We start from the raw sequence: 26,042 nt of genomic DNA on the forward strand, positions 1-26,042 counted from the left end.
TGTTTGAAGTCTATTAGCAAGTAGGTTTAAAAATATCTGTCTGTGTTTATCATCTCTGTTTGGCTCTTTGTGTTAACATTTCTTCGTGTTCCGTGACTGGGGAATTGGCGGAACAAGTGATTCGGTTGGCACAGTTCTAGGCGTGGCGTCTTCTGTAGCTCATTGAAGCCATGGTGTCCTTTCATGTGGTAGATCTATGCTGGTGTTGCTAGAAAGGGGTTGTCTATCTCTGTTACAGTTGCAGAGTTTGCCTTCCTGAGGGAAAAGGCTCTGAGTTTTGTTGCTGTGATGCAGACATCCTTCAGAGCTTCTCCCTGGCTGCACGTGCTTTGCTCTATGCTGTGTCTTGGCAGCAAGTTCATCTCATTCCCAGTGGCCAACTGGGTTAGGAATGGCTGGATTTGTATCAGAGGTGCTGGTGGTTCTCAAATGTCTTATTCTGGTTTTAAACATGGCGTTGTTTGATTGGTGGTAGTCAGGAGGTCATGTGTAGTGGTGTGAAATTGTCCTTAGTTTGCCAAGATGTAGGCATAGATTTTTGTGTGTCTGCAAAACTAAAGAGCTCCACCTGATCCATGCTGGTATTCCAGTTGATGTTTCTGTAGCCTGTGCTGTGTATGATCCATTTAGCTGATAGCAGCTTTACCTTGCGTGTTATCTCAGGGCCTCATTTTCTGAGGAACTTTGTGTGCCTTCACAGGTTTTGCAATTGTAGTCATAAAATGCTTTTTTCTTTTACATCGTTTCTTTGCTTTCATGCTTTGCCAGTGGTTACATTGCAGTTTTAATCCACGCTGAAGTCTGCATTGCCTCTGCAGGGCCAGCCCTGCTTGCCAGCCCCTCGTGCTGTCGCTCTGTGGATTCCTGTGTTGGGGCAGCCAGGTGGGTGAGGGCACTCAGCCCCTTTCCCAGCTCTTCTCCTCAGTGGTGGTTGGAGATAAGTCTGCACCCCGAGGCTCCAGCAGAAGGCAGGGCTGCAACCTTAGGAACTGCAGGGCTGGAAGGGCCGCCTGCTTTGAGTCTTAGCAAACTTTCTGCAGTCTGGATGTGCTGATCCTGTGTTGATTCATCACTTGGAGTCAGTTGACTGTATGGTTGTGTTGAATTAGATGTAAAGACTGCATGCCTTCTGGCTGAGATGGAACAGCAGTGTGGTCAGTCATAGAATGATACAATGGCCTGGGTTGAAAAGGATCTCAAAGTTTCAAACCTCCTGCTATGTGCAGGGTCACCAACCAGCAGGCCAGGCTGCCCAGAGCCACATCCAACCTGGCCTTGAATGTTTGCAGGGATGGGGCATCCACAGCTTCCTTGGGCAACCTGTTCCAGTGTATCCCCCTCTGGGGGAAAAAACTTCCTCCTAATGTCCAACCTAAACCTCCCCTGTCTTAGTTTAAAACCATTTAAACCATTCCCCTTCATTCCTTAGTTTCAAACCCTAAAACTAAAACCCTTAAACTAAATCCTTTGGTTTAAAACCATTCCCTGCGCTTCAGCATCTCCTGCCTTGTGCCTGTCACAACGAGCCTGAGTGAGCAGTGCACACTGGAAAAAAAAGATATGAATGAATATGTATTTCTAGTTAGCTCCTTGTGCTCCTAACATGCCATTTTATGTACTGGAGTATGCTCAGCTTAATAAAGTGCATGTAACCTTTTGCTGTGGATATACTTTGCACTCTCCAGTGGAACGTGGCTGCAGTTCTGTGATTGCACCAGTGCTGTTGGTAGGTTTGTGATAAGGTTTATGGCAATTCTGGCTGGGAGTCAGCTTACTGAAGTAGAAGCTAATAATGGTTCTGGTTTTAAATACAATAAATCTAACATGGCAGCTTACAACCCAGCTCACTTAGTGCCCTGTGCTGGGGAGCAGCCTCGTCAGAGCAGGGGTGGTGCTACTAAATGTTAAGTGGCTGGAGATAAAGAATATGTATTTATGTATGTGTATGGATATTCATATATGCTAGGATCCCATAAGAGATTCTGGAAAGTCATGAGAGTGCTTTGCTTTTCCTGTCCTGAGGCAGAGTGAGGATTTCCTTCTCTTCCTGTCCTTCCAGGTCCCAGCTGCAGGGAATGCAGCTCACCTGGATATTCTTGAAGCCCGTCTTGGGCTCTGGAGTGGCTTGCCTCTGGTTAGGGGGAATCTCATCATGGTTTTTCTAATTCCTGATGAGCTCTGAAGCAGCTGGGAGGGCTTTCCATGAGAACGTCACCTTTTTTTTCCCCTTTACACTGCTCAGAAATTTGTCTTTCATCATCACCTTTCCTTTCTCTTCCAAAGTTCTTTGCTCCGTCCAGCAGCCGTGATGTTCCTGGCTCTATTTGACCAGGAGCAGTGTTTCCTTCTGCAGGTTCTGAATTCTGCAGCCTTACAAAGGTGGAAGACTCAGGACAGCTGTATGGACAATGTTATATTACACTGGGTTTGCCTTGCTTGAAAAGGCTTTCCTTGCATGAGACTGCTTAACCTGCAAGCTTTTTTTCCCCCTTTAAATCTTGCAGTTTTCTTGAGAGTTGATGGCATTTCTTTCCTCTTGGGCTGCTCTTTCTCACCACCAGTGACTGCTGGAGCACTGTGAGGTTTAATTCCAGGCTCTTAATGACTTGAAGACAGGCAGCATAATTCTCTGCTGCTGTGCTGTAACACGCTGCAGAGATCTCAGAACTTCTCTCAGAAGGTTGGTAGTGTTACTTCTGAATGCTATTCTGTATAACGATGCCACAGAATCTGTGGTCTGGGCACGTTACCTATAATTAGGCAGTCCTTTAATGAGATGCTCGCATTCTTGACGGAATTAAAATCTGGTGATGTTTTGACTGGAACTGTTTGAGGGAAGCTTGGAATGCACTTAAAAAATGTTGCCTACTGGGTGTGGAAGTCCAAGTTTTCAGTTTAAAAAAAAAAAATAGGTTTCAGTATAAACATAGGCTTGAATCATTACACTGTGGCTATCCTGGCACAGTGAAATTGAGAAATGGACCACACTCCTATTTTTATTTCTCTTTTTAATCCCGGGCATACAAAAATATAGTAGATCTCCTGTCTCAGTATTTCTCAGTGGCTCTGCAGCGCTTGGTTAGCTGATGGAGGTTTATTTTTGGTGATTGTTTTTTTGGAACAAAAGTAGCAGTCTCAAAAAGCAGCAGTTCATTTCTTATGTCCATCAGAAAGAAAACGAATACATTTTTTTCCCCTTTCTGGCTTCTAGGTTTGGCTTTCAGGAGAGCTCTAGCTTGCCTTAGTGGTGAGCTCTGTGCCTTGGGTGCATATGACTTGGGAGGCCATAGGAAGAGGCTTCTGGTGCCCGGTACAGCACATGCTTCAGCTTAGACTAAATGCTCCCTTCTTAAGGATGAACTCTTCAGCTCACAGAAAGCTGTGGTGGTGTTCCTCCTGCTGGGTTTTATCCCAACGTGGTCCTTCCTGAAGCTGGCCATCATTTTCCCCATGGTGTTACTCAGCTCAGCTCTAGCAGAGCAGCAGTTGTAACGCTGAGTAACTTTGCACAACTGCCTTACCATCTCTGTAGTGCAGCGTGTAACCAGCACTCAACCAAGCTAAGCATGTCTCTTGGACTCTTTAGCATGATAGGGCAAGGGAAAATGAGTTTCCAACTAAAAGAGGGGAGATTTAGATTGGATATAAGGAAGAAGTTGTTTACAGTAAGGGCACCGGTTGCCTAGAGAGGCGGTGGTGCCCCATCCCTGCAGACACCTGAGGTCAGGGAATGGGCTGTGAGCCCTGATGGATCTGTGTGTGTTCATTGCAGAGTGGGACCAGGTGGCCTTTAAGGGTCCCTTCCAGCTCAAACCTGTCTGTGATTCTATGAATGTACAGCGCAGGCAATTTGGAAGGAACAAGCAGCTTCGCTGGACCAAATCCTGGGGGTTGATCCTGTAAAGAGAGCTTTCTTTTGAGCATCAAAGTGCTTTTAATCCAGGCTCTTACTTCTGAAGCCCTGTGCAGGGGGAATTGGAGGTGTCCAGGACGTCCTGCCAGTGTCACGATAAAGCTCTGCTGGGAAGAGGAAAAGCATTCTTATCATTCCAGACACAATCAGTGTAGCCTGGCTTAATTTCCTACAGTGTTTTGTTGTATTTGTTTCATCTTGTTTGGTGGGAAAAGGTTTATTTTGCAGGTTTTGCATCCTCTGCCAATAGTGCTTTCAGCATTTTTTGCAGACAGTGCTTTCAGCCTCTCCAGCATAACCTACACAAAGGCTCTGTAAACAGTGCCTGCTGTGGCTCGGGCCATTGAGGTTGTTGATAGAGGACTCTCCATCCTTTTCATCTAGCTCATGTGGCTGTAAACATTTTCTTTCTTCCCCTCCCCTCTGTGCCAGCATTGTCTTTCCTCTTGGAGTTACTTTAGACATCCCCAGGTGGAGGTGGAGATGTGCAGCTGCTGGGAAAGCTGATGCTGTGTTAATCATAGAATCACGGAATGGCCTGGGTTGAAAAGGCCCACAGTGATCATCCAGTTCCAACCCCCTGCTATGTGCAGGGTCGCCAACCAGCAGCCCAGGCTGCCCAGAGCCACATCCAGCCTGGCCTTGAATGCCTGCAGGGATGGGGCATCCACAGCCTCCTTGGGCAACCTGTTCAGTGCGTCACCACCCTCTGGGGGAAAAACTTCCTCCACATATCCAACCTAAACCTCTCCTGTCTCAGTTTAAAGCCATTCCCCCTCATCCTATCACCATCCACCCTCATGAGCAGCCGTTCCCCCTCCTGTTTATGTGCTCCCTTCAAGTACCAGAAGGCCACCATGAGGTCTCCCCGCAGCCTTCTCTTCTCCAAGCTAAACAAGCCCAGTTCTCTCAACCTTTCTCCATAAGAGAGATGCTCCAGCCCTCTGATCATCTTTGTGACCCTTCTCTGGACCTGTTCCAAGAGCTCAATGTCTTTCTTTTGCTGGTGGCCCCAAATCTGGCTCATGATCCATCGTGCTACCTGATTTCTAGGCCCAGATTCTCTTCTCTTGCCTGTGCTGGCAGGCTGTGGAGAAGAGCAGGAGATGGGCTGGCATCACCAGAGCTGGCTCTTCTGGACTGGTTTGGGCCTTACCATGCTGGCTCAGGGCAAGGTCAGTTTTTGTCACCCTGATTTGGAAGGAACCTGTAAGGATCATTGAGTCCAACTCCTGGCTCTACACAGGACCTCCCAGCAATCAGACCATATGTCTGAGAGCATCATCCAGATGCTTCTTGAACTCTGGCAAGCTCAGTGCTGTGACCACTGCTCTGAAAATACCCCCTGGTGCACTTTGAGCATGGTGGTGCTTTGATTTAATAAGAAAGTAAAGCTTTGCCCACAGACCCTGCTGCAGACTGTGTTACAGGCAGAAAGATGCCTCTGTTCTTAGAAGCACACAGGACTTGAAGAATATGATAGTTGTTGCTCCATCTGAAGTAGTTTGTATGTTTTTACCTAGAGGTGTAATTGGGACCTGTGTGTATTTTGTGTCTCATGAATTGTCGAATTTCCTTTTAATATTTGAATTCCTGGATTTGCCTCAAATCCACCTTCAGAATCAGAAGGGAATGGTGCTCTTGTCTCTCATCAAGCCTTGAAAACCTTGGGTCCATTCTCTGCTTGTGAGTGGTTCTGACAGAGGAGGGAAGGAGTGTTCTTGTAAGGCAGGTGGAGGTGAAAAGAGGATTTGTCAGATAAAGGCCAATGTAGAGTGGTTATTTGGTGCTGGGGACTCACGGTTCTTGGCTGGCCATTGAGTTCTGCTTCAGCCCCTATACTGTGCTGTACTCTGTGCTCGTATTTGGAGAGAGGGTCAAAAAAAACCCAAAGAAGCCAAAACTTTTCTTGAGGGTATGGTACTCTGAGATGATCTGAGATGAAAAATGCTTTTAAAGGTGTTTGAATATTAGAATAAATGAGTTTGTATCCCTTGCGAGGCGTTCTTGGCAGTATTTGAGATGGCTGGAAGTTTGAGATATCACTTAATTATTATCAGAGGGTATGAAAGGAGGAAGTACTTTGGTTTGAATTCTGAAATTGAGAGACAGAAATGAGGGCTTTAAAAATTGGCCCAAACATTTTTTGTGTTTTCATCAGCAATGTAAAGTAGAATTATGGAACCATGAAGGTTGGCAGTGCCTTCCCAGGATCCCCAGCATCCCTCATGGCCTTCAGTGCCACATCCCCGTGGCTCTCGAGCAGTCATCTTCTCTTGAAGCAACGATGGCTTCCTCCCTTGAAGCATTACCACGTGCCAGGCTGCTGACTTTCTATGTTTGATCTAAAGATCAGTATGTCTGTTTTTCCCCCTAAAAATAGGCAGAGACTGGAGAGAGAAAGAGAGAGACTAGAACGATGTGTGAAGGCAGAGGAGCACTATCATGCAGCAGCATCAGAGCTGTAGCTTCCAGTTGCTGCTTCTCCTGCTGTTGCTGCCTGCCCAGCCTGCTTTTAGCCTTCCTCAGCTCTGGGTACTTTGCTTGCTTTCAGCTGTGTTGCCACTGGTGTAAAAGGGCATAGATGGCAGTGGCCTTATGTGTGACTGGAATGTGTTTGCTGTTTATGGAGTTTGCTTTCATGTTGCTTTTGTGTGGTTGTTTCTCATTAGCTCTATGTGATCTTGGTTGGCTAGATAAGCAGACAGGTAAATAGAGCTGCCTGCCAACACCTAAGTAGAAACAGGTCCTACTTCTCATTTTCCTCTTTATCTTCTCACTCTTCTGCTGTTCTTAATGCTGTCAGTCCACACAGTTGTGTGACAGTGGGCAGGTGAGGTGTTCATGTGTTCTGTGCAGGACCTGCTGCAGTATGTTTGCAGAGCTGGGGGAGCCAAGCCAGAAACACCATTTTTTCTTTTACTGAAATTACTTTGAGCATTCAGTTCCATCCAAGAGTGAAGGAACAGCCGGAGAGGCCCACTTGATTAAAAACCAATCACAGCAAAGCCCAGACCTCTGATTTTTATCATTTTTTTAATAAGTTTATTTTGTGCAAGATGATAAACGTCAGTTAGTTTACCGTAGAAACATGGAATTGCTCAGGTTGGAAAAGACCTTAAAGATCATCACGTCCAACAGCAACCCAACCATCCTACCCTAACAGCCCTCCTCTAAATCACGTCCCTGAGCACCATATCCAAAGGGTTTTTAAACACATCCAGTGATGGTGAGTCAACCACCTCCCTGGGCAGCCCATTCCAGTGCTTAACAACCCTTTCTGTAAAGAAGTGTTTCCTGATATCCAGCCTAAACTTACCCTGGCACAGCTTGAGGCCATTTCCCCTCATCCTGTCACCTGTCAGCAGTGAGAAGAGACCAACCCTGCTCTGCTGCAATCACCTTTCAGGTACTGAAAGAGAGCAATAAGGTCTCCCCTCAGCCTCCTTTTCCCCAGACTAAACAGCCCTGGTTCCTTCAGTCTCTCCTTGTAGGCCATATTCTCCAGGCCCTTCTCTGGACCTGCTCCAGCACCTCAATGTCCCTTCTGTATTGAGGTGCCCAAAACTGAACACAGTACTCGAGGTGAGCCTCACCAGTGCCAAGTACAGGGATATATACTGGCAATACCTGCATACATGGATGGTCTTTAAAAACAGAAGTTCCTCCAAGGCATCTCCCTCAGTGTGCATAACCAGCAGGAATTCTGCTCTGTGCCATACCACCCTTCTGTGCTGCTGCTCAGAACTCTTCCCAGAGCTATCCTGTGGAAATGAACTGGCATAGAGCAGGTGTGTCCCTTTGGAGATGGAGCTGCTCTCTGCTCGTGTGTAGCTCTGCTTTAAGATTTGGATATGTACTCTGTATATTGATAAAGAGCAGGATAGTGGTGCAGTAGTTATATGACCGTGGTGCAGAGCGAGGAAGCAGGGAGGCAGGAGCACCTCGTTGAGCTCAGTGGTCAGGATGCCAGCAGCACTCATGCATTTGCAGACAGATTTTCGTGGAGATGACAGTGTCAAAACAATTCAAGACTTGTGGTTTAATTCCTTTTCTAGTCATTTGGGCAATCTCATCTTTTCCTCTAAAAGGAGCACTCAGATCTCCATTCAGCGAGCACGTTGATGTCTTTCGGGTACTGAAGTGTTCTGTGTAAAAGATTTCTTTGGGTCTGTTAAGCTGGAGTTGTAGTGCTTCCCTGTATTCCTCGTTTTCTTCCCTGTAGTAGAAAAGACACGAAGGAGGAGTAGTTCCTGCAGCTTCTCCAAGCAGATGGAATAAGACCGATTTGTGTGTGCTTCTTCACTTGCATTTGAAACGCACAAAAATAGCCAAGAACTCAGAAGGGCAATGATCTGGGAGGTGCTGAGTCCTCTGGCTCACGAGCTCTGTCTGCAGTGACAGATGTGGGAAGTGCCCTTGGGGCAGCTGAGTGTTTTCCCTGTGCTCACTGTGGGAAAGGCGTGGAAGGCTTCATGTGAGCTGGTGCCCCATGTGCAGGCTTCCCCAGTAGTGTTTGCCTGAAAACTTGTCATCTAGCAAAGTTATGCAGAGCTTAAACAATGTATGTGATGTTGAGATGTATTTTAAGGTGTTTTTTTTTTTTTAAACCTGATTACCGTATTTGTATTGATGTATGCTTTAATGGTTGCTTTGAACTAACCACTTGCTAGAAAACAGGGCTGGTTGTATGCTCTGTTTTTTTACACATTTGAAGCTCCTGTGTCCCAGCTGGGGAGGTGAGCATAGTCTGTGACCATGCATCTCTCATTCATAAATATGCAGGATTTTAATGCTGGCTCAAGTTGATCCACCAGTCTCTGTCCATCCTTGGGACACAAGTGACCCGACTACCTCTAATGCCAGGGGAATTTTTACCATTTCATAGGATCATAGAACGGCCTGGTTTGAAAAGGACCACAATGCTCATCTTGTTTCAACTCCCTGCTATGTGCAGGGTCACCAACCAGTAGACCAGGCTGAAGAAGAGAAGGCTCTGGGGAGACCTCATTGTGGCCTTTCGGTACTTGAAGTGAGAGTATAAACAGGAGGGGGAACAGCTGTTTACGAGGGTGGACAGTGATAGGACAAGGGGGAATGGTTTTAAACTGAGACAGGGGAGGTTTAGGTTGGATATGAAGAGCAAGTTTTTTTTACCCAGAGGGTGGTGACGCACTGAACAGGTTGCCCAAGGAGGCTGTGGATGCCCCATCCCTGGAGGCATTCAAGGCCAGGCTGGATGGCCAGGCCATTCTGTCATTCCAAGAGGAAAGCAATTGCTTCCTCTGCTCTTTTAAATGTCTTTTCCAAGAGGATGGTTGGCAGCAGGTTTACGGTTCTGCTTTTTGGAAAGAAGGGGGTGGGACTCACCTAAGCAGTGCTGGAAAGGGCTGGTGGTGTTCACAGAACGTTCCTGGATTGAACAGGCAGAAATAAGGGGTGTCTACTGTTCCAGGAGAGGATGTGAGCTGAGCTTGAGTGGCAAACTGCTGGAAGATAGGCAGTGCCCTGCCAGTCCTGGTGCCATTGGGAAGGAAACCCCAGGACTTTTTCTTTCTCTCTGCCCAGCAGGTGCTCTGCCTACAGAAGCATAGCTGCCTTTTCTGCCATTTCTCTTTATTGGAGCAATGACACCAAGTTCAGAAAGCGTCATTCTGTTTCGGTGGCTCTCCTGTTGCTTCTTCTGCGTCCCACCAGCCTGGTGATGAAGAACATCCCTGAGCTGCAGAGAGCTGAGAGACCTTTCTGTTGCTTGCTTAGAGCAGCAGTGCTTTGTGGCAAGGATAGATTTTTTTTCTGTGGTGTCCTCTACCAACATAAAGCAAAAACTAGCCTGGAATACGAGCTGTGTACTGGCACGACAGTGCAGCATTGCTTTACAAGGAAGGCAGTGGTGTGGTGACTCTTGGTAGTTGTTTGCAGTGAAATGCAGCATTTGGCTTAGATCAGTGGTACAGAAAATGTGACCTTGTGAAGTGCATCGTTTGCAGACGAAGTGCCTGTGTTAAAAATAAAGACAGAAAGGAACTATTTGTAATAAAGCTGGGTGGCACCGCCGGGATTCCTAAGATGTGACAGATGAGTAAGGTAACAGCAGTGATGTTGTCGTTGCCTTCCCCAAACAGTTTGCAGCTCCAGGATGAAGGAGGCTGCCTGAGTGATGAGGTGTGTCTTGGCTTCTTCGCAGAGCTGTGAAGCCAATGGGGATCAAAGAACCTTGGCATATCCCTGGTAGCCTCTCTGGATTAGAGTATGCCAGTGTTTTCTAAATAGACCAAAGAATACCAAATATCTTCAGTATGGTGAGTCTGTTCTGGATAAACCATAAGGAATATACCTTTGTATATGTCTCAGTTGTCTCTCTTCTGCTTGCTTTGTTTCCCATTTAAAGCAAAAAAAAAAAAATCATTAGCAATCATTTTAAATATGCTTAAACCAGAAATCCAATATTCACATTAATTGTAAGTTAAGGGTATAAAGAGTTGTCGTGGTTTTTCTCAGTATTTCTTGCCTTTATTCTGTAGGGGATGAATGAAATATTGGCTCTCATCAGCATCTTTCTGGTTCTTTGTTCCCTGTTAGATCCACGTGTGAGAGGGAAGCGCTGCTGTTGTAGTGGTGTGGCTGCTGATACGTTCCTGAGACAACGTGCTGACAGCACTCCTGTGTTTGAGGCTACCAGAGTTCTCTATATATAGTGACAGAATTGATTTTTTTTTTTTTGCTTCTGTTGCTAGTGGCAACTCATCCTAATCCCAGAGCGTACAGTAATGTGATTTATGGTGAGCACGTTGCTGGTTAACGTAGTCTGCAATTGTTGCTGGAGGACCATTGTTCAGGCACAGGTTAAAGATATTTCATGGTGTGAGAGCCAGTTGTCATAGGTGGTGTGGGTCAGAGCATTTTAATGCCCTAGAAGCATGCTTGAAACTGAAACTTGGAGTAACTAATTACTAAAACTAGTAATAACTAATAACTAATTGCTAATAATTACTAAGATGATCAGAGGGCTGGAGCACTTCTCCTATGAGGAAAGGCTGAGGGAGGTGGGCTTGTTTAGCTTGGAGAAGAGAAGGCTGTGGGGAGACCTCATTGTGGCCTTCCAGTACTTGAAGGGAGCGTATAAACAGGAGGGGGAACAGCTGTTTACGAGGGTGGATAGTGATAGGACAAGGGGGAATGGTTTTAAACTGAGACGGGAGGTTTAGGTTGGATATGAGGAGGAAGTTTTTCCCCCAGAGGGTGGTGACGCACTGAACAGGTTGCCCAAGGAGGCTGTGGATGCCCCATCCCTGCAGGCATTCAAGGCCAGGCTGGATGTGGCTCTGGGCAGCCTGGGCTGCTGGTTGGTGACCCTGCACATAGCAGGGGATTGGAACTGGATGAGCACTGTGGTCCTTTTCAACCCAGGCCATTCTATGGTTCTGTAAAATTTTTGGTCATTTTTGATCCGTTTATGAAGAGGAGCTCCTCATTAATTAGAAACTCAAGTGCTGGCAAAATCACAAATACTCCCTCTTGACCCCTGGTGTGTGTTTGTGGGTTTGTAGTATTGCACTGAGGTTTGGATATATACTGGTGTTTTTGTTATATATTTCCTTGGGGATGGATGCATGGCAGCATTCTCAGCACTTCTGTTCTGGCAGCATCTCAGCAGGTGGGCACAGAGAGGACTTAAGCACTGCGAACTGTGAGGAGAAATGTGGCCAAAGAAAAGCTGGGGGCTCCTGTAAAGACATGGCACAGCTTTGATTCCCTGATGTAGGCAGATCTTGGCTCTGCATTTCACTACATGATGCTATATGTCATAAGCAGACTTGCTGTAAATTGGTCGAAATGTTTTCTCCTTTAATACCTCTATTTACATCTAAGATAATTTTCCTATAGTGTGGTTTATCTTGCATCTAAGTGGATATTTCATGAGTAAACATTACAGAGGGCAAACTGTAGCAAAGCTGCCCAAGCTGATTAGTTTTAGTGACAAGAAAAGAGTACTTGTAATTGCAGCACTGAGATGCTGAACTGGAGGCCATTGGTGAGCTGCTGTAAATCCTCAGCAGCAGAAGAGGAGCAGAGATGTAGAGCAGTGCTCCTCAGGATGGAGGAATGCTGTGCAGTGGTTGCATCAACAAGGAGTTCTTGTGTGCATGGCTGTAGAATTGATGGGGCAGGTATTGTGGCTTTTACGTGCGTGGGAAAAACTCTTCAAGTAGAGAAGATGAAAGGTGGCTCACCAACACAAAGACATGGCAGTGAGAACAGCTCCGTTTCTTGACTCAGCAAGCAGCCATTCTTGATGTTGTAAGTATTTGACACTTAGGAGTTGTGAGATGGCCTGGACACATGCCCTGAGAGCAGGCGGACCCACAGGCAGGAAATGTTGCTGGCTTTTTGCAGTGAGTCACAGAGCTCTGCTGTGGGCAGGAGTTTGGGCTGTGGGTGACCTCGTGGGGTGCTTCAGAGTTCTCTTCTGGCCTTGTGCTGATGGGAACGTGGCCCACCCAGCCACAAATGTGCTCTTGCTAATGCTTGACCTGGAGGCCTCATTAAGACACCTGTGGTGTTAGAACTGCAAAGTGTCCATGCTTGCCATGGGAGGAAGCCTGGTGTTCCTAACTTGCTCCTGGAACCACAGGCTGACTGAGGGACCTGGAGATGGGCTGTTGGAGCAACGTGATTCCAGCTCTCCCAGTGATGGTGTGCAGAATCTCCTAGGAGGCAGCCTGGAGGGGAAAGAACCTGCATAGATGATTTTATTTTCAGGGTGGTGGTGTATTTTTGTTAAGGCCTCTAGAGAGCCAAGGAGCAAGCTCCCATTGTGTGGGAAAGGCAGGAGCAGCAGCAGGAATCCCATCCAGCCTAAGCAGGGAGCTGAGGGAGAGCGTACAGGGAGGGAAAGCAACAGGCAGCAAAGGAGAAGAATGGAAACTTTGCTTGGCTGCTGAAGGACAACATCGGCTGAATTTACAGCCACTCAGGGACACGAGGAGTTGGAAAAGGGTGCAACAGGGATGGTGGTGACAAAGCATTTTCAGAAGCAGCAGGGAGACAAGCTGCTGATGGCTCTGAGGGAAAAGGCTGCGCTGCTCAGCTCTTACCCTCCACACTGGTGAGGTCTGTATCTGGACTTCTGTGTTTGATGTGTCATTGGGAAAGTGTTCTGATATGAATGTTGGTGAACATCGACCAGGAAATGAGGAGAGGTGTATCTCCACCCAGAAGTGTGACGTTCTCACACTGACCCATCAGTCAGCAAGCCTAGCTAAAGATTAGAGAAATATAACCAAACAGAATCCAAACAGCAATCCTGTGTTGTCATAGCAATATTAAATACTCAAAGCAGTACAATAGCTTATTTTAGAGCTTATTGAATAGGTGTCACTAAGTCTTATGTGGGAAAGAAAACAGTAGTAGTGCTGGTATCACTCCAGCCTGGTGTGGAGTAGGAAGTGTGCTTGGAGGGTTCCAGGCTTCTGCTGCTTTATAAAAATTGCTGCTGAATTGCCTATATTTGGAAGGTATGATTGCACATATATAAAATAGTTATCTGACAAGGATGAGATCTGTCTGGTTTGGGTCATAGAATCATAGAATCACAGAATGGCCTGGGTTGAAAAGGACCACAATGCTCATCCAGTTCCGACCCCCTGCTATGTGCAGGGCCACCAACCAGCAGCCCAGGCTGCCCAGAGCCACATCCAGCCTGGCCTTGAATGCTTGGATCAGACAAGATTCTGCTGACTGGTGTAGAATATGGCAAACAAGCCTGTCAGTGCTTCCCCAGGAGGGCTGAGCTGGCTGGTGGCTGCAGCTGCAGAGCTCTTTTGACCTACTCTCGGTGCTGGCATTTGTGGTACAGAGCATCTCATGGCTAGGATGGCTGAAAGCAGGGTGCACGTGGTCACTCATGCTGCTTTCTCACACTTCTGTATGTAGGTGTGTCAAAAACATTTTCTTTTTTTTTGACTATCAGTAGATCAATCTTTGATTTTCATACGTGTCATGAATAAATTGTTTCTGATACTGTTCCCTCCCTGCTAATGCCATGTCTGAACTCAGATAGACCTGAAGAAGCTTGGAGAGCTTTCCAGCTGTCTGTCAGATGTTTGTGTTGAACCACAAGCTGGCTAATTTTACATGCTATAGGCAGCAAAAAAGGCTCTGCTACTGCATTCCAGGCAAGGCTCCTGCCTTGGCTTGTGATGAATAGAATCACAGAATGGTTTGGGTTGGAAGGGACCTTGAAGCTCACCCAGTCCCATCCCAGCAGCTCCCATAGCCCAGGTTGCTCACAGCTCCATCCAGCCTGGTCTTGAGTGCTTCCAGGGAGGGGGCATCCACAGCCTTACTGGGCAACCTGTGCCAGAGTCTCACCACCCTCACAGGAAAGAATTTCTTCCCAATCTCTACTCTAAATCTAAATCAGTTTAAAACCTTTTCCCCTTGTCCTGTTGCTACATGCCCTTATAAAAAGTCCCTCCCCAGCTTCCCCTGTTGAGACAAGTTTTCCTTGGAAGAGGGGAAGCTGGTCTTTGGTGTACCCATGTGAGCTCCCTACCCCACAGAAATCTCTGAGTTTGAGGCCATGAGTATGTTGTGATGAACATTGTTTGTGATCATCCTGTTTCTGCTTTGAAGTATTGCATTGCTCTCATTCCTTTGAATCATAGAATAGTTTGGGCTGGAAGGGACCATAAAACCCATCTGATTCCAAATTGCTGCCGTGCTGGGTGCCCCTCAGCTCAGGCTGCCCACAGCCCCATCCACACCTTTGGGTACCACCAGGGATGGGGCCCCACAGCTCTGGGCAGCAGTGCTGGGACCTCACCGCCCTCCAAGTGAAGAATTTTTCCTAATATTTTAACAAAATCTTCTTTTTTAGTTTAAAACCATTCCCTTTTGTCCTGTCACTATCTGCCCATGTAAAAAAGTTGGTCTCCCTCCTGCTTATAAACTCGCTTTGAAGAACTCCATGTGTGCTTAGCTAGTGGAAGGCAGCTGAAGGGTACATCCCTTGAGTGTGCAGGGCAATGGCAGAGCTCTGGGGCAAGCAGAAGGCTTTAACTGGCAAAGGTCATCCAGCAGATCCTCTTAGAAGCTGTTCCAAGGCTTCTTGTCCAGGAAGCCATTGCTTGAAAGGGAAACAATGCCCCACCGAGGACAGGAGACTGATATGTACTCAGTAAGGTACGTGGAAAGTTGGTTGAACTCTGCTCAGTCCAGCTGATGGCTGTTTCACTGTGGGATCAGTACAATTCAACATCATTCAGAGCTGTGTGCACCCATCTGTGGAGGTGTCCAAGGCCACCCTGTGGAGTTTTGAGCACTGGGCATTGGGAGGGGTGCCTGCCCATGGATGGGTTGGGTTTGGATGCACTTCAAGGTCCTTTCCTACCCAGTCCAGTCTGAGATTCTGTATTGTACCATGTGTGGAGGGATGGAGCACTGGGGCCCTCCTGGGCTCCCACCCAGAGGGTGGTGACGCACTGAACAGGTTGCCCAAGGAGGCTGTGGATGCCCCATCCCTGCAGGCATTCAAGGCCAGGCTGGATGTGGCTCTGGGCAGCCTGGGCTGCTGGTTGGTGACCCTGCACATAGTAGGGGGTTGGAACTGGATGAGCATTGTGGGCCTTTTCAACCCAGGCCATTCTGTGATTATGAAATGTAGCCACGTGGAGGGGTGTGGGACACCTGGCTGTGCCTCTAACTGGGGACAGCTCTTAAACTGTCAATTGTTCAGTGTCATATTCAGCTGCGTGTAGCTCACCACTGGGGTTCCCTCACTGTCACTGCTGTATTGGGATCCGTTTCCATTGCTTACAATAAGTAGAACTCATCACCAAACACATCTTATCATTGTAAAATGCATTCAGGGTCTGCTTGTTAGTTAAGGGAAGCATGGAGATGGTATCCGGCACTGCACTCATCGTGTGCAGCTTTTTCTCAAAGGCACACTGGGGCTTTTTTCTGCTGAGAGGCTGCTGATGGCTCACTGGGTGGGTTTCAGGTGGGCTGGCAGTGCGTTTGGGTCATCTTCTCCAAAATGAGAGAAGAAAAAATAGCAGTTCTGTTGTGGCCAGCAGGGACAGGGAGGGGATTGTCCCTCTCTACTCTGCACTCGTGAGGCCCCATCTGCAGTACTGCGTCCAGGTCTGGGGGCCCCAATACAACAAAGACAGGGAGCTGTTGGAGAGGGTCCAGAGGAGGGCCACAAAGATGCTCAGAGGGCTGCAGCACCTCCCCTACAAAGACAGGCTGAGGGAGCTGGGCTTGTTGAGCCTGGAGAAGAGAAGGCTGCGGGGTGACCTCATTGCAGCCTTCCAGGACCTAAAGGGAGCCTACAAACAGGAGGGGAGGCAACTCTTTGAGAGGGGAGATAAGAGCAGGACAAGGGGAAATGGTGTGAAGTTGAAGGAGGGCAGATTGAGGTTGGATGTGAGGGGGAAGTTGTTGACAGAGAGAGTGGGGAGGTGCTGGAACAGCTGCCCAGAGGCTGTGGGTGCCCCGTCCATCCGTGGAGGTGTTGAAGGCCAGGTTGGATGGGGCCCTGGGCAGCCTGGGCTGGTCTGAAATGTGGAGGTTGGTGGCCCTGTGTGTGATGGTGGGGGGGTTGGAGCTTCATGATCCTTGAGGTCCCTTCCGACCCAAGCCATTCTGTGACTCTATGAGTTCAAAACAGCCACCTGTGTAATTCTGGCTTTGAATATTGGCTTTTGCTTTTCTAGAGGTTGTCTCCCTCTCTCTCTGTTTTTTTTTTTTAAGTGTGAATCATCTGTTGTACCATTATTAGGGTATCTTTACAGTGTTTGTTTTCATCCTACCCAAGTAAGCTCAGTGCAGTGGCAGTTTGGGAAGTGCTGCACACTGACTGCGTGTGCTCCCACTGTGTGTTATAAGCAGGAGCTGTGAAGCCTCACATTACTGCTGCCGTGTGTCCCTGCTGCCCTGGGCTGCTCCCACTGCATGCTGGGGAGGAAGCTGGCAGTCTGGGGTGTCTGTTTGCTCATTGACCTCCTTGAGTGTTGGGTGATTGATTTAGTTTAAGATCTCTTGCAACGTGCTCAATGCTTCTGCAGTAGTTTTACATTCAGAACGCCTGATGGGATGAATTGATCTATTTTTTTTTGTTGTTTAAATTACATTTAGAAATGGATCTTCCCTCACCCCTGAAAAAACCCAACAAAACGATGCCAACTCATATCTTCCCTCACATCTTTTTCCGTTCCGTTTCTTACTGTCCCACAGCTGCACAGGTTTGTTCCATTGCTCTGCATCTCTCAGCGTGAGCTTTGCTTCCTGTGACACTGAGATCTGCAGTGGGGAGAGACAGAGCAGTGCTGTCTTTGTCATTCCCTTCTGATGGGGACACAGCAGCCTGCATTGCAGAACTGAAAGACGATTTTGAAGTGTTACCATCGCCGTGTGCGTGATTCCCTGCAGACCCACCTCCTTCCTTTGTCTCTCAGATTAATGGCATTGAAAGTGTCAGTCCCTTTGCTGTGTGCTGTGCTGATGCGGGCCCTGCGGAGCTGTTTTCTCCTCCTTGCTTTTGGTAGGGCAGCGGCTGGGGACTCTCAGGTCAAGGTTGGTCAGAACACGTGCCTTTCTCATCTCTGCTGCTTTCAGATAATTTGCACGTTTTCAGGGGCTTTGCCTTGGTGTTTAAGTTTGGGGGGCTTTTTATTTTTGTTTTTTCTCAATAAAACAGCCATCGGCAAAGAAATACATGAACGCCAACTGCCAGTGCCAGGTGAGCAGAGCCCGGCTGCCAGGCAGCACATCAGGTTGTGCCGCTGTGTGTTAATGAAGTTCATAGAATGATACAATGGCCTCGGTTGCAAAGGACCACAGTGCTCATCCAGTTCCAACCCCCTGCTATGTGCAGGGTCACCAACCAGCAGCCCAGGCTGCCCAGAGCCACATCCAGCCTGGCCTTGAATGCCTGCAGGGATGGGGCATCCACAGCCTCCTTGGGCAACCTGTTCAGTGCGTCACCACCCTCTGGGGGAAAAACTTCCTCCTCATATCCAACCTAAACCTCCCGTCTCAGTTTAAGACCATTCCCCCTTGTCCTATCACTATCCACCCTTGTAAACAGCTGTTCCCCCTCCTGTTTATACACTCCCTTCAAGTACTCGAAGGCCGCAATGAGGTCTCCCTGGAGCCTTCCCTTCTCCAAGCTAAACAAGCCCACCTCCCTCAACCTTTCCTCACAGGAGAGCTGCTCCAGCCCTCTCATCATTTTAGTGGCCTGTATCTTTCTGGTTGTCATGAAAGGATTCCCATAGAACCCTGATACCCCTTCCAGCTTTGTGTTTGGCTAATAGAGGGAAATGCAGCCACAAAGCAGCAGAGAGCAGCCGCTCCCAGGATGCAGATGGTGCTTGTGGTGCTGTCATGCAACCTAGCGCATTAAACACCAATTTAAGTGTGGTGTAAATCGAATCACGTGCTGTCTTGTTGGAAATACAGAGCAAAATCTCACCCTGTTGTAAGTGGAGCTGCTTGTGCTCATGTTGGAGCTGCGGCCGTGCCACTTTCTGTTGGTTTTGTGGGTAAATTTGATTTGCATGGTATTTAGTAACTATGCCAGGGCTGGTTGAATGCTTTTGTTTTTCTTCTCCCTGTAAACCCTTTGATATAGGAGGTTTTAGGGGATATCTGACGTGTCCAGCTTGTCACCATCATTGTCATGCAATTAGTTGAAGGGGAATTCTTGTATAGAGACAGACCTGGTGGTGGAATGCACGGCTCTGAGCCCATGTTTGGTGTAAACCCAGCATCCTCAGCATTGAGCTCTGATTATATGTTTCCAAATAAGATTAGCTGAGAATTAGAAAATAACAGCCTTTGGTGTACCATCTTCCCAGGGCTGCATTTCAGGGTCAGCACGGGTAGTGCCTTTCAGCCATTCACGGCGGCTATGGCTGAAGCTCAGTGCTTGGGAGGACGAGGAAGTTTGTTTTATGGGGCATTGTGCTTTCAGCTGTGCTCATGGAGCTGCAGGGATGTTGGGTTTGGGAACAGGAAAACCCATTCACAGCCCTTTTTGTGTTAACCTTATTGTGAGATGTTCCTGAGCACTGTTTTTCTTAACGTGCCACCATTGTTACTGCATGACTGATTCAAATAGGCGGTTTTCTTGTGCTGATGGCATAGCTTTAAGCTTGGTACAGCTGGCTGTTGTCCCCCCTGATGGAGATGTGGCCCTTCAGCAATATGGGGGGTAGCTTAGAATCACATCCCCCTCCCTGGAGGTGTTGAAGGCCAGGTTGGATGGGGCCCTGGGCAGCCTGGGCTGGTCTGAAATGTGGAGGTTGGTGGCCCTGTGTGTGGTGGGGGTGGTTGGAGCTTCGTGATCCTTGAGGTCCCTTCCAACCTGAGCCATCCTGTGATTGTGTGAACCATTAGAGAAGGGACCCTATAGAACGATGTGCAGTGGGTAAATGAGGACATTGCTGTGGGACATGTGGCTGTGTCTGTGGGCCCGGCGCATTCAGCTGCTGGTGGAGAAACACCACTGACTGTTTTTTAAAGGAAGGTCTGGATGCACAAAGCCAAGTTCTGTTCTCTGCTACCAAATTCCTCCCTAGGCTGTAGCAGCGGCTGATGAGTCTTTAATGAAGTAAATGCTATTTACACCAGTCGTCCTGGGAACTGCATTTATCCAATAAAGCCAGGAGATGGGAGCGCTGCATATGTGTGCATACACGTGCACGAGTTGCTAGGCTACTGATGCTCAGTTGTCAAACAATTTTGCTTTTTGGTTGCTCCTCTCTCTATAAAGCCCGTCTAGCAGAAAACCCTTTGGAGTCAGTGGTTGAATTTATAGCATATTGCTGTTTGCATTAATATTCTTTATCCCTCTTGTCTTTTTCAGAGCATTCAGTCAGAAGAGAGCTGCGATCGAGAAGGAATATGCACAGGTAGGAAGGTTCACGTTCAGCACGTTGTTCTCTAGAGGTGATTTATTCCTTAGCAGACTTTCCATGTGGAATGGTGACGTTGTGCTTTTTTGTGTATCCTTTCATTGAGCCGTGTGGTATGGCAGTACCTGCTGGCATTTGAAGGCAGGCAGCTGCCTTGGTTAGGTCCATTCATTCTTGTTTAGCCTGGGCCGTGTTTTTTTTTTTTATGGATGTTTTGGCTTGAGGAAATTCTTGGGCGCTGAAGAAATTTTTAATGTATTTTTTTTTTCATACTGTTACAAAGTCAGGCAACTCCTTCAGGCTTTCCCAGAAGTTTGTGCAAAACTTGAGCAAGAAGTAAAACCAGGTCAGTCAGAGGGGAGGAAATATGTGCCGGCGTACCGATCCAAAATAAATGTACATTGACATTCTTGAGTCAGAGCAGCTTCCCATTCAGCTGCAGTAAAAACGACCAGATCTGACCTAATGCTTGGGATGGGGTGTGGAATGAATCCTTGTTTGCTTCTGAGGAAGGATTGATTGTTCACCCTCATTCTGAAATTAGAAAGCAGCTAAGGAGGGGTGGCTCCCTGCTTAACGTACAGTGAGGGCTTAACTCCAAGTGCTGCTGATTAAAATTGCTTTAATTTCTTTTGAAGTAGATTAAAAGTAGAATAAATTGTGACGAGCTGTATTTGCTGTATGCTGGGCAGTGCGGCTGGAGATGTGCCTGCTGGTAGTGATGCTGGGGCAGTGATGGAGGTGAGGTGCCACAAGGATGCTCCCAAACCCTCCTGCATTACACATCCCTTCAGTGCCCAGCGCTGCACCACCATGATTGCACAGAGCACAGCCGTTTTCTGTGGGCCAGGCTGCACTGCCAGGTGTTGCAGAGGGTTTCTGCATGCTTTGAAAGTGCACCATGAGTGTTCTGCTGCTCCTGCACGTGGTCTGGTAGCACTGAGTCTGCATTCCGTTTGGTTTATTAAACCTCATCTAAGCACTCATAGGGCTGCTGGGAGGATCTGCAGTTAGCCCTGCTCCCCTCCTTTCGTTGCCTGTGACTTTACATTAGCATACATTGATCATATTGGCAGTTGTGCTTCATTTGATTAAATGCAGCAATTTTTCAATGACAGAATCAATATGTGCTTAATGAAACTGTGATTAAAAGCACGCATTCTCAGGTGGTTCTTGTAATGACACTGTGGAGAGTAACATCAATTCCTAATACGTTTGTCCATTCCATGGCAGAAATGTGTTCTATATGCAGAGCATTTTGTGTATTCTAGTCTAGATAAGTTGGAAAAATAATTAGGTTCTCAGATTTGGAAGGCTGGGTCGAAACAACTGAGGCTTTCAGATGCTTGCATTTAAAAACCAAAGAGCACAGTCCCGGCAGCACTTCCAGCAATACAGCTGCATCACTTGAGATTCATGGAATGGCTGCTGGTATGAATGGGGTCTTGTGGGATCGCTTCCTTGGGTTGCTGATAGGCGTACAGCACAAGAACAATGTTGGATGTTTCTGCCCGGGGCTGTCAAAGGAGTTCTGTTGTTGAGACGGTGACAGAATTTCACATAGAGCCTTCTGGTGGGAGAAATGGTCCTCAGCTGAAATGGCAAGTCCTGTGTCTGCCCATTTTAACAGGGACAGGGAATTCTTCACTCCTGCAGCGTGATTTCAGAGCTACGGTATGGGTCAGCTCTCAGGGCTGACAGTAGAGATGAGTTTCCCACAGTGTTCCAAAACTGAATGCTTGCTGTTGGTGCTGTGTCCATGTTACATGGTGAGCAGCCTGAACGTATGTGCTGAGTGACAGCATCTGGATGGAAGTCATAGAAGCATAGAATGGCCTGGGTTGCAAAGACCCACAATGCTCATCCAGTTCCACCCCCTGCTATGTGCAGGGTCGCCAACCAGCAGCCCAGGCTGCCCAGAGCCACATCCAACCTGGCCTTGAATGCCTGCAGGGATGGGGCATCCACAGCCTCCTTGGGAAATTGCCCTGTGCGTTATTTTACTGAGTTTTCAGTTTCACCCTGTTGTATGTGCTGCTGTTTCTGAGCTCCCCAGGCTTTTTTTGTTCACTGTCTGCCTGCAGTGGGTTCTGTAGGGGCTTTTCTAGGCTGTGCTGGATGTGGCTCTGGGCAGCCTGGTCTGGTGGCTGGTGAGCCTGCACACAGTAGGGGTGTTTAAACGAGGTGGTCATTGTGGTCCTTTTCAACATAGGCCATTCTAGGATTCTATAATTGCATTCTATGATTCTCTAGGATCCGTGGGAGGAGCAGCTGCCAGGTCAGCCCTGCTGTACAGCCCTGTGAGTTTCTGCATGTTGTAAATATGCACTCAGCTTTTCACTACTGTGTTATTTAATATATGCTTAAAGGCTTATCATAACATTCAGAATGGAGAGTTATGGAAAGGCTCTCATTTCCCATTAATAGTATTCCTCGTAATGGCATTTAAATTGAAGCAGTGCATTATTATTAGCTGTTCTCCATGATTAACAAGCCAACTGAAGTCAGTGGCGAAGAATACTCCTGTGTTAGGTGGGAGCAGAACTCAGTGAATGTGTGCTTCTGTTGCTACCTGGTTATAGAACAGCTTTCCTCTGACGTGTTAAGTGGGTAAAATGGAGTTGTTGTGTTGGGTGTTTTGTTGGGGGGACCTAATTACATCTATACTGTACTTCTGATTATTGTTTATTTAGCACTTGAAAGTCTGTCGGTGCCTCTGTCACAGCCTGAGAGCACACAGGGTTCTGTCCCTGACCTGCTTTGTCCTGCTGTAGCTCTGCTTGATGTTCAGGTGCAGAGAAGGCCCACTAAAGATGCTCAGAGGGCTGGAGCAGCTCTCCTATGACAAAAGGTTGAGGGAACTGGGCTTGTTCAGCTTGGAGAAGAGAAGGCTCCGGGGAGACTTCATTGTGGCCTTCCAGTACTTGAAGGGAGCGTATAAACAGGAGGGGGAATGGCTGCTTATGAGTCTGTTCCTCTTCATGTCTGTGACTGAAGTGGGAGTGCATCCTCTGTGAATAGCAATGGCAGTGACCAGGAGGGGAGACTTAAAGTGATGTGAGGTGAGTGCCAAAGGGCGAACAGCTGTCGCTGTCCTTGGAGCAAGGGGAGCAGAGCAGTGCAGGTGAGAGCAGAGGTGGGACAAGCAGCTCTGTTAATGGCCTCTGGCAGCTCCTCCCCACCTCTAGTGTCCGACCAGCTGAGGAGGACTTATCTTGCAAGACACAGAAGATGTGGATACCGTATCTCTAGGAAGAGATGAAAAGGTGTGATACTCCACTAGCAACCTGTGTGTGTGTGTTTATATATGTGTTTATATATATGTGTGTGTGTTTTATATATATATATATGTAGGCTGCAGTCATGAAATAGCTGTTTGATCCTTTTCCTTTCTCACTTCCCTTTCCCATTGCAGAAGGCAGAAGCTGGCTCTAAGACAGTTCCTCACAGGGATGCTACTCTGCAGTCATTATAATGCAGTGGCCTTTTCTACAGTTTTTCAGTGAATTAACATTCTGAGAGTGAAAAAGAATTAACCCCCCCCTCCTTTGTTCTTACTAATTTGCACTGTGACTGATTATTTTTTGTCTTATCATGTAGCCCAAAGCTGTGCAGCATTTACTGCTTTACCTTTGTAACGTGAGGTCTGGAGAGGCGACAGTCTTTCTGATAAAATAGAAAGTAAATCCCTGCTCTTTAGAACTGCCTTTAAACAGAAGCCTTTGGCGATTAATGCAACTGTTGCTTCAGATGTTGGATTCCAATAATTAGTCTTCATTTCCATGCAAGAGGCTTGGAGCTTTCTAGTGGATGAGACGAGCATTTATGGATAAGGTACCTGTGCTGGTGTATCAGAAGGGGGTGAGATGTGGAATGCTTTTCTTTCTTGAACAGGAATCATAGAATGGACTGGGTTGCAAAGGACCACAGTGCTCATGCAGTTCCAACCCCCTGCTATGTGCAGGGTCGCCAACCAGCAGCCCAGGCTGCCCAGAGCCACATCCAGCCTGGCCTTGAATGCCTGCAGGGATGGGGCATCCACAGCCTCCTTGGGCAACCTTTTCAGTGCGTCACCACCCTCTGGGGGAAAAACTTCCTCCTCATATCCAACCTAAATCTCCCCTGTCTCAATTTAAAATCATTCCCCCTTGTCCTATCACTACCCACCCTTGTAAACAGCTGTTCTCCCTCCAGTTTGTACATTCCTGCTCTCTTCCACTGTGCTGTTCTGCTGCAAGTGGAGCAAGTTGATTTTCAGGGAATGTAAGGCACCAGGTGAATGCTTCTCTACTGATAATGAATAGCATCCTTGCAATAGAAGCAGTAAGGGCAGGAGGATGCAGACACCACAAGGGTTGGGGTGCCGGGGGAGGTGCTGGGGATTTGTAAATGCAGCTGTTGTAGCAGAGAACACAAATTACTGGAAAGGGTCAGAAGTCTTCGTGGCAGAACGAGCACAGCTTGGTGAGCAAACCTTGTGACATCTGGAACAGAAGGATCGTTGGGTGGAAGCAGACCTCCCCTCTGACTCAGCAGCCATTCAGCCACTGGGATGTCGACAAAATAAACTCAAGGTGCCGACTTGGGAAGCTTTCAAGCATCTTTCTATGAGCTCATTCCCTGCAGCATTGGACAATGGTGTGTTTTTTTCCTGACAGGAGGATACAGAAGGTTACTGTGGCCATAGGGAGAGCAGGAAGAGGTTGTGGGCTTTGAGGGTGGGTCGGTGTCTGGGGACGGGCATGCAGCAGCGTGGATTCATAGAATCATATCACAGAATCATAAAATGGTTGAAAAAGACCACAGTGATCATCCAGTTCCAACCCCCTGCTATGTGCAGGGTCGCCAACCAGCAGCCCAGGCTGCCCAGAGCCACATCCAGCCTGGCCTTGATTGAATTGTCTGATTGATGGCTTGAGTTGATGACTGGTGAACTTAAGGATGTCCTCAAGGATGAGAATGTCCTTCGGGGATGGTGTTAGACGTAGTGCTGCCAGGCATCTCACACTAGAACGTCTGTACTAATTAAGGCACTTGGCTTATTTGTATGAAGTTGATAACTTGGGTGGTTGAGCAGTGATGTGAAAAACACTCATGGAGTTGGCTGTTGAAGGTGGACATGATGGGAAAGACACTGCTGAGACTTGGTTGTACTTCATCTCATAGGGATCAGCTGATAGCTGGCATGCATATGGAAACCAGCATTTCTCAGCCTTATCTTTGGGTGTGTTTGGCTGTCATCCTGTAGGTCTCTGCACAGCAACTTCAGCCTATAGCAAATGAGCAGACCAGACAGAGTTTGCTGGGCAGTGAGCTGGGCTGTAGCTGTGCCTTACTGCAGGTGTTCTATCATTCCTGTTCATTTGAAGACAGAAGGTTTTAAAAAAGGATTTCGAAGATTTTTTCCCTGAGTTTTCTCTCTGTAATCCTCCATTTGAGATTTCCAACGTGGTTACTGCTGTAGCTCTCTTCAGGAGGCAGCATGCTGCTGCGTGATCCTGGAGGCTGCAGATGGTCCCTGTGCATTACCAGCACTACATCTGTAGTTTGGGGTACCTTAGTTCTGAGTTTTGTTTTCCTTCAAGTAGCATTACGCAGCACTTTAATGACTTGAGTGGTCCTTTTACCAAATAGAAAACCCACATTTTTGCCCCTCATTACTGATGAATGGGGACCCAAGCCAGCACTGCAGCCCCCTGTCCTTGCAAAGCCCCACTGGCACAGCCAGAGGAGGGGGGAAGTTCATAATAGAATCATAGAGTGGCCCGGCTTGGAGGGGACCTCAAGGATCACCAAGTTCCAACCCCCCCACCACACACAGGGCCACCAACCTCCACATTTCAGACCAGCCCAGGCTGCCCAGGGCCCCATCCAGCCTGGCCTTCAACACCTCCAGGGATGGATGGGGCATCCACAGCCTCTCTGGGCAGGCTGTTGTAGAGTCAGACAGAGAATAGTTAAGGTTGGAAAAGACCTCCAAGATCATCGAGTCCAACCCCACCCCACCATGCCCACTGGCCATGTCCCTCTGGAGCACCAGGTCAGGCAGCTCGGTTTGTAAATGTGCATTGGAAGGTAAGGGATCCTGAGAGAGCTGATCAGTGCTTAAACGTCAGTTCTTCCAAGCTTAAGATCAGTGCATGCCTAAGAGCATGAAATTGGGGAAAGGTGACAGGAGACCCTCATGGATGAACCAGGAG

The 26,042-nt window shown here is 47.7% G+C and overlaps 1 protein-coding gene and 1 non-coding gene across 3 annotated transcripts in view; both read left to right on the plus strand.

Annotated features, from left to right (window-relative positions):
- The window catches only part of FCHSD2 (FCH and double SH3 domains 2), a 120,264-nt gene that overhangs the window by 5,991 nt on the left and 88,231 nt on the right, over window positions 1-26,042 (plus strand). For both annotated transcript variants that reach the window (XM_015280992.4, XM_015280993.4), the window contains exon 3: window positions 19,794-19,839. In XM_015280992.4, coding sequence (XP_015136478.1) covers window positions 19,794-19,839 — 46 coding nt within the window. The remainder of the gene's footprint in view (window positions 1-19,793; window positions 19,840-26,042) is intronic.
- On the plus strand, window positions 20,300-20,393 carry MIR1708 (microRNA 1708). Its single transcript, NR_035203.1, has one exon. It is a non-coding gene; the product is annotated as a microRNA 1708 (primary transcript).

This window comes from Gallus gallus, chromosome 1 (genome assembly GCF_016699485.2).
Source record: "Gallus gallus isolate bGalGal1 chromosome 1, bGalGal1.mat.broiler.GRCg7b, whole genome shotgun sequence".
NCBI classification, from domain to species: domain Eukaryota; kingdom Metazoa; phylum Chordata; class Aves; order Galliformes; family Phasianidae; genus Gallus; species Gallus gallus.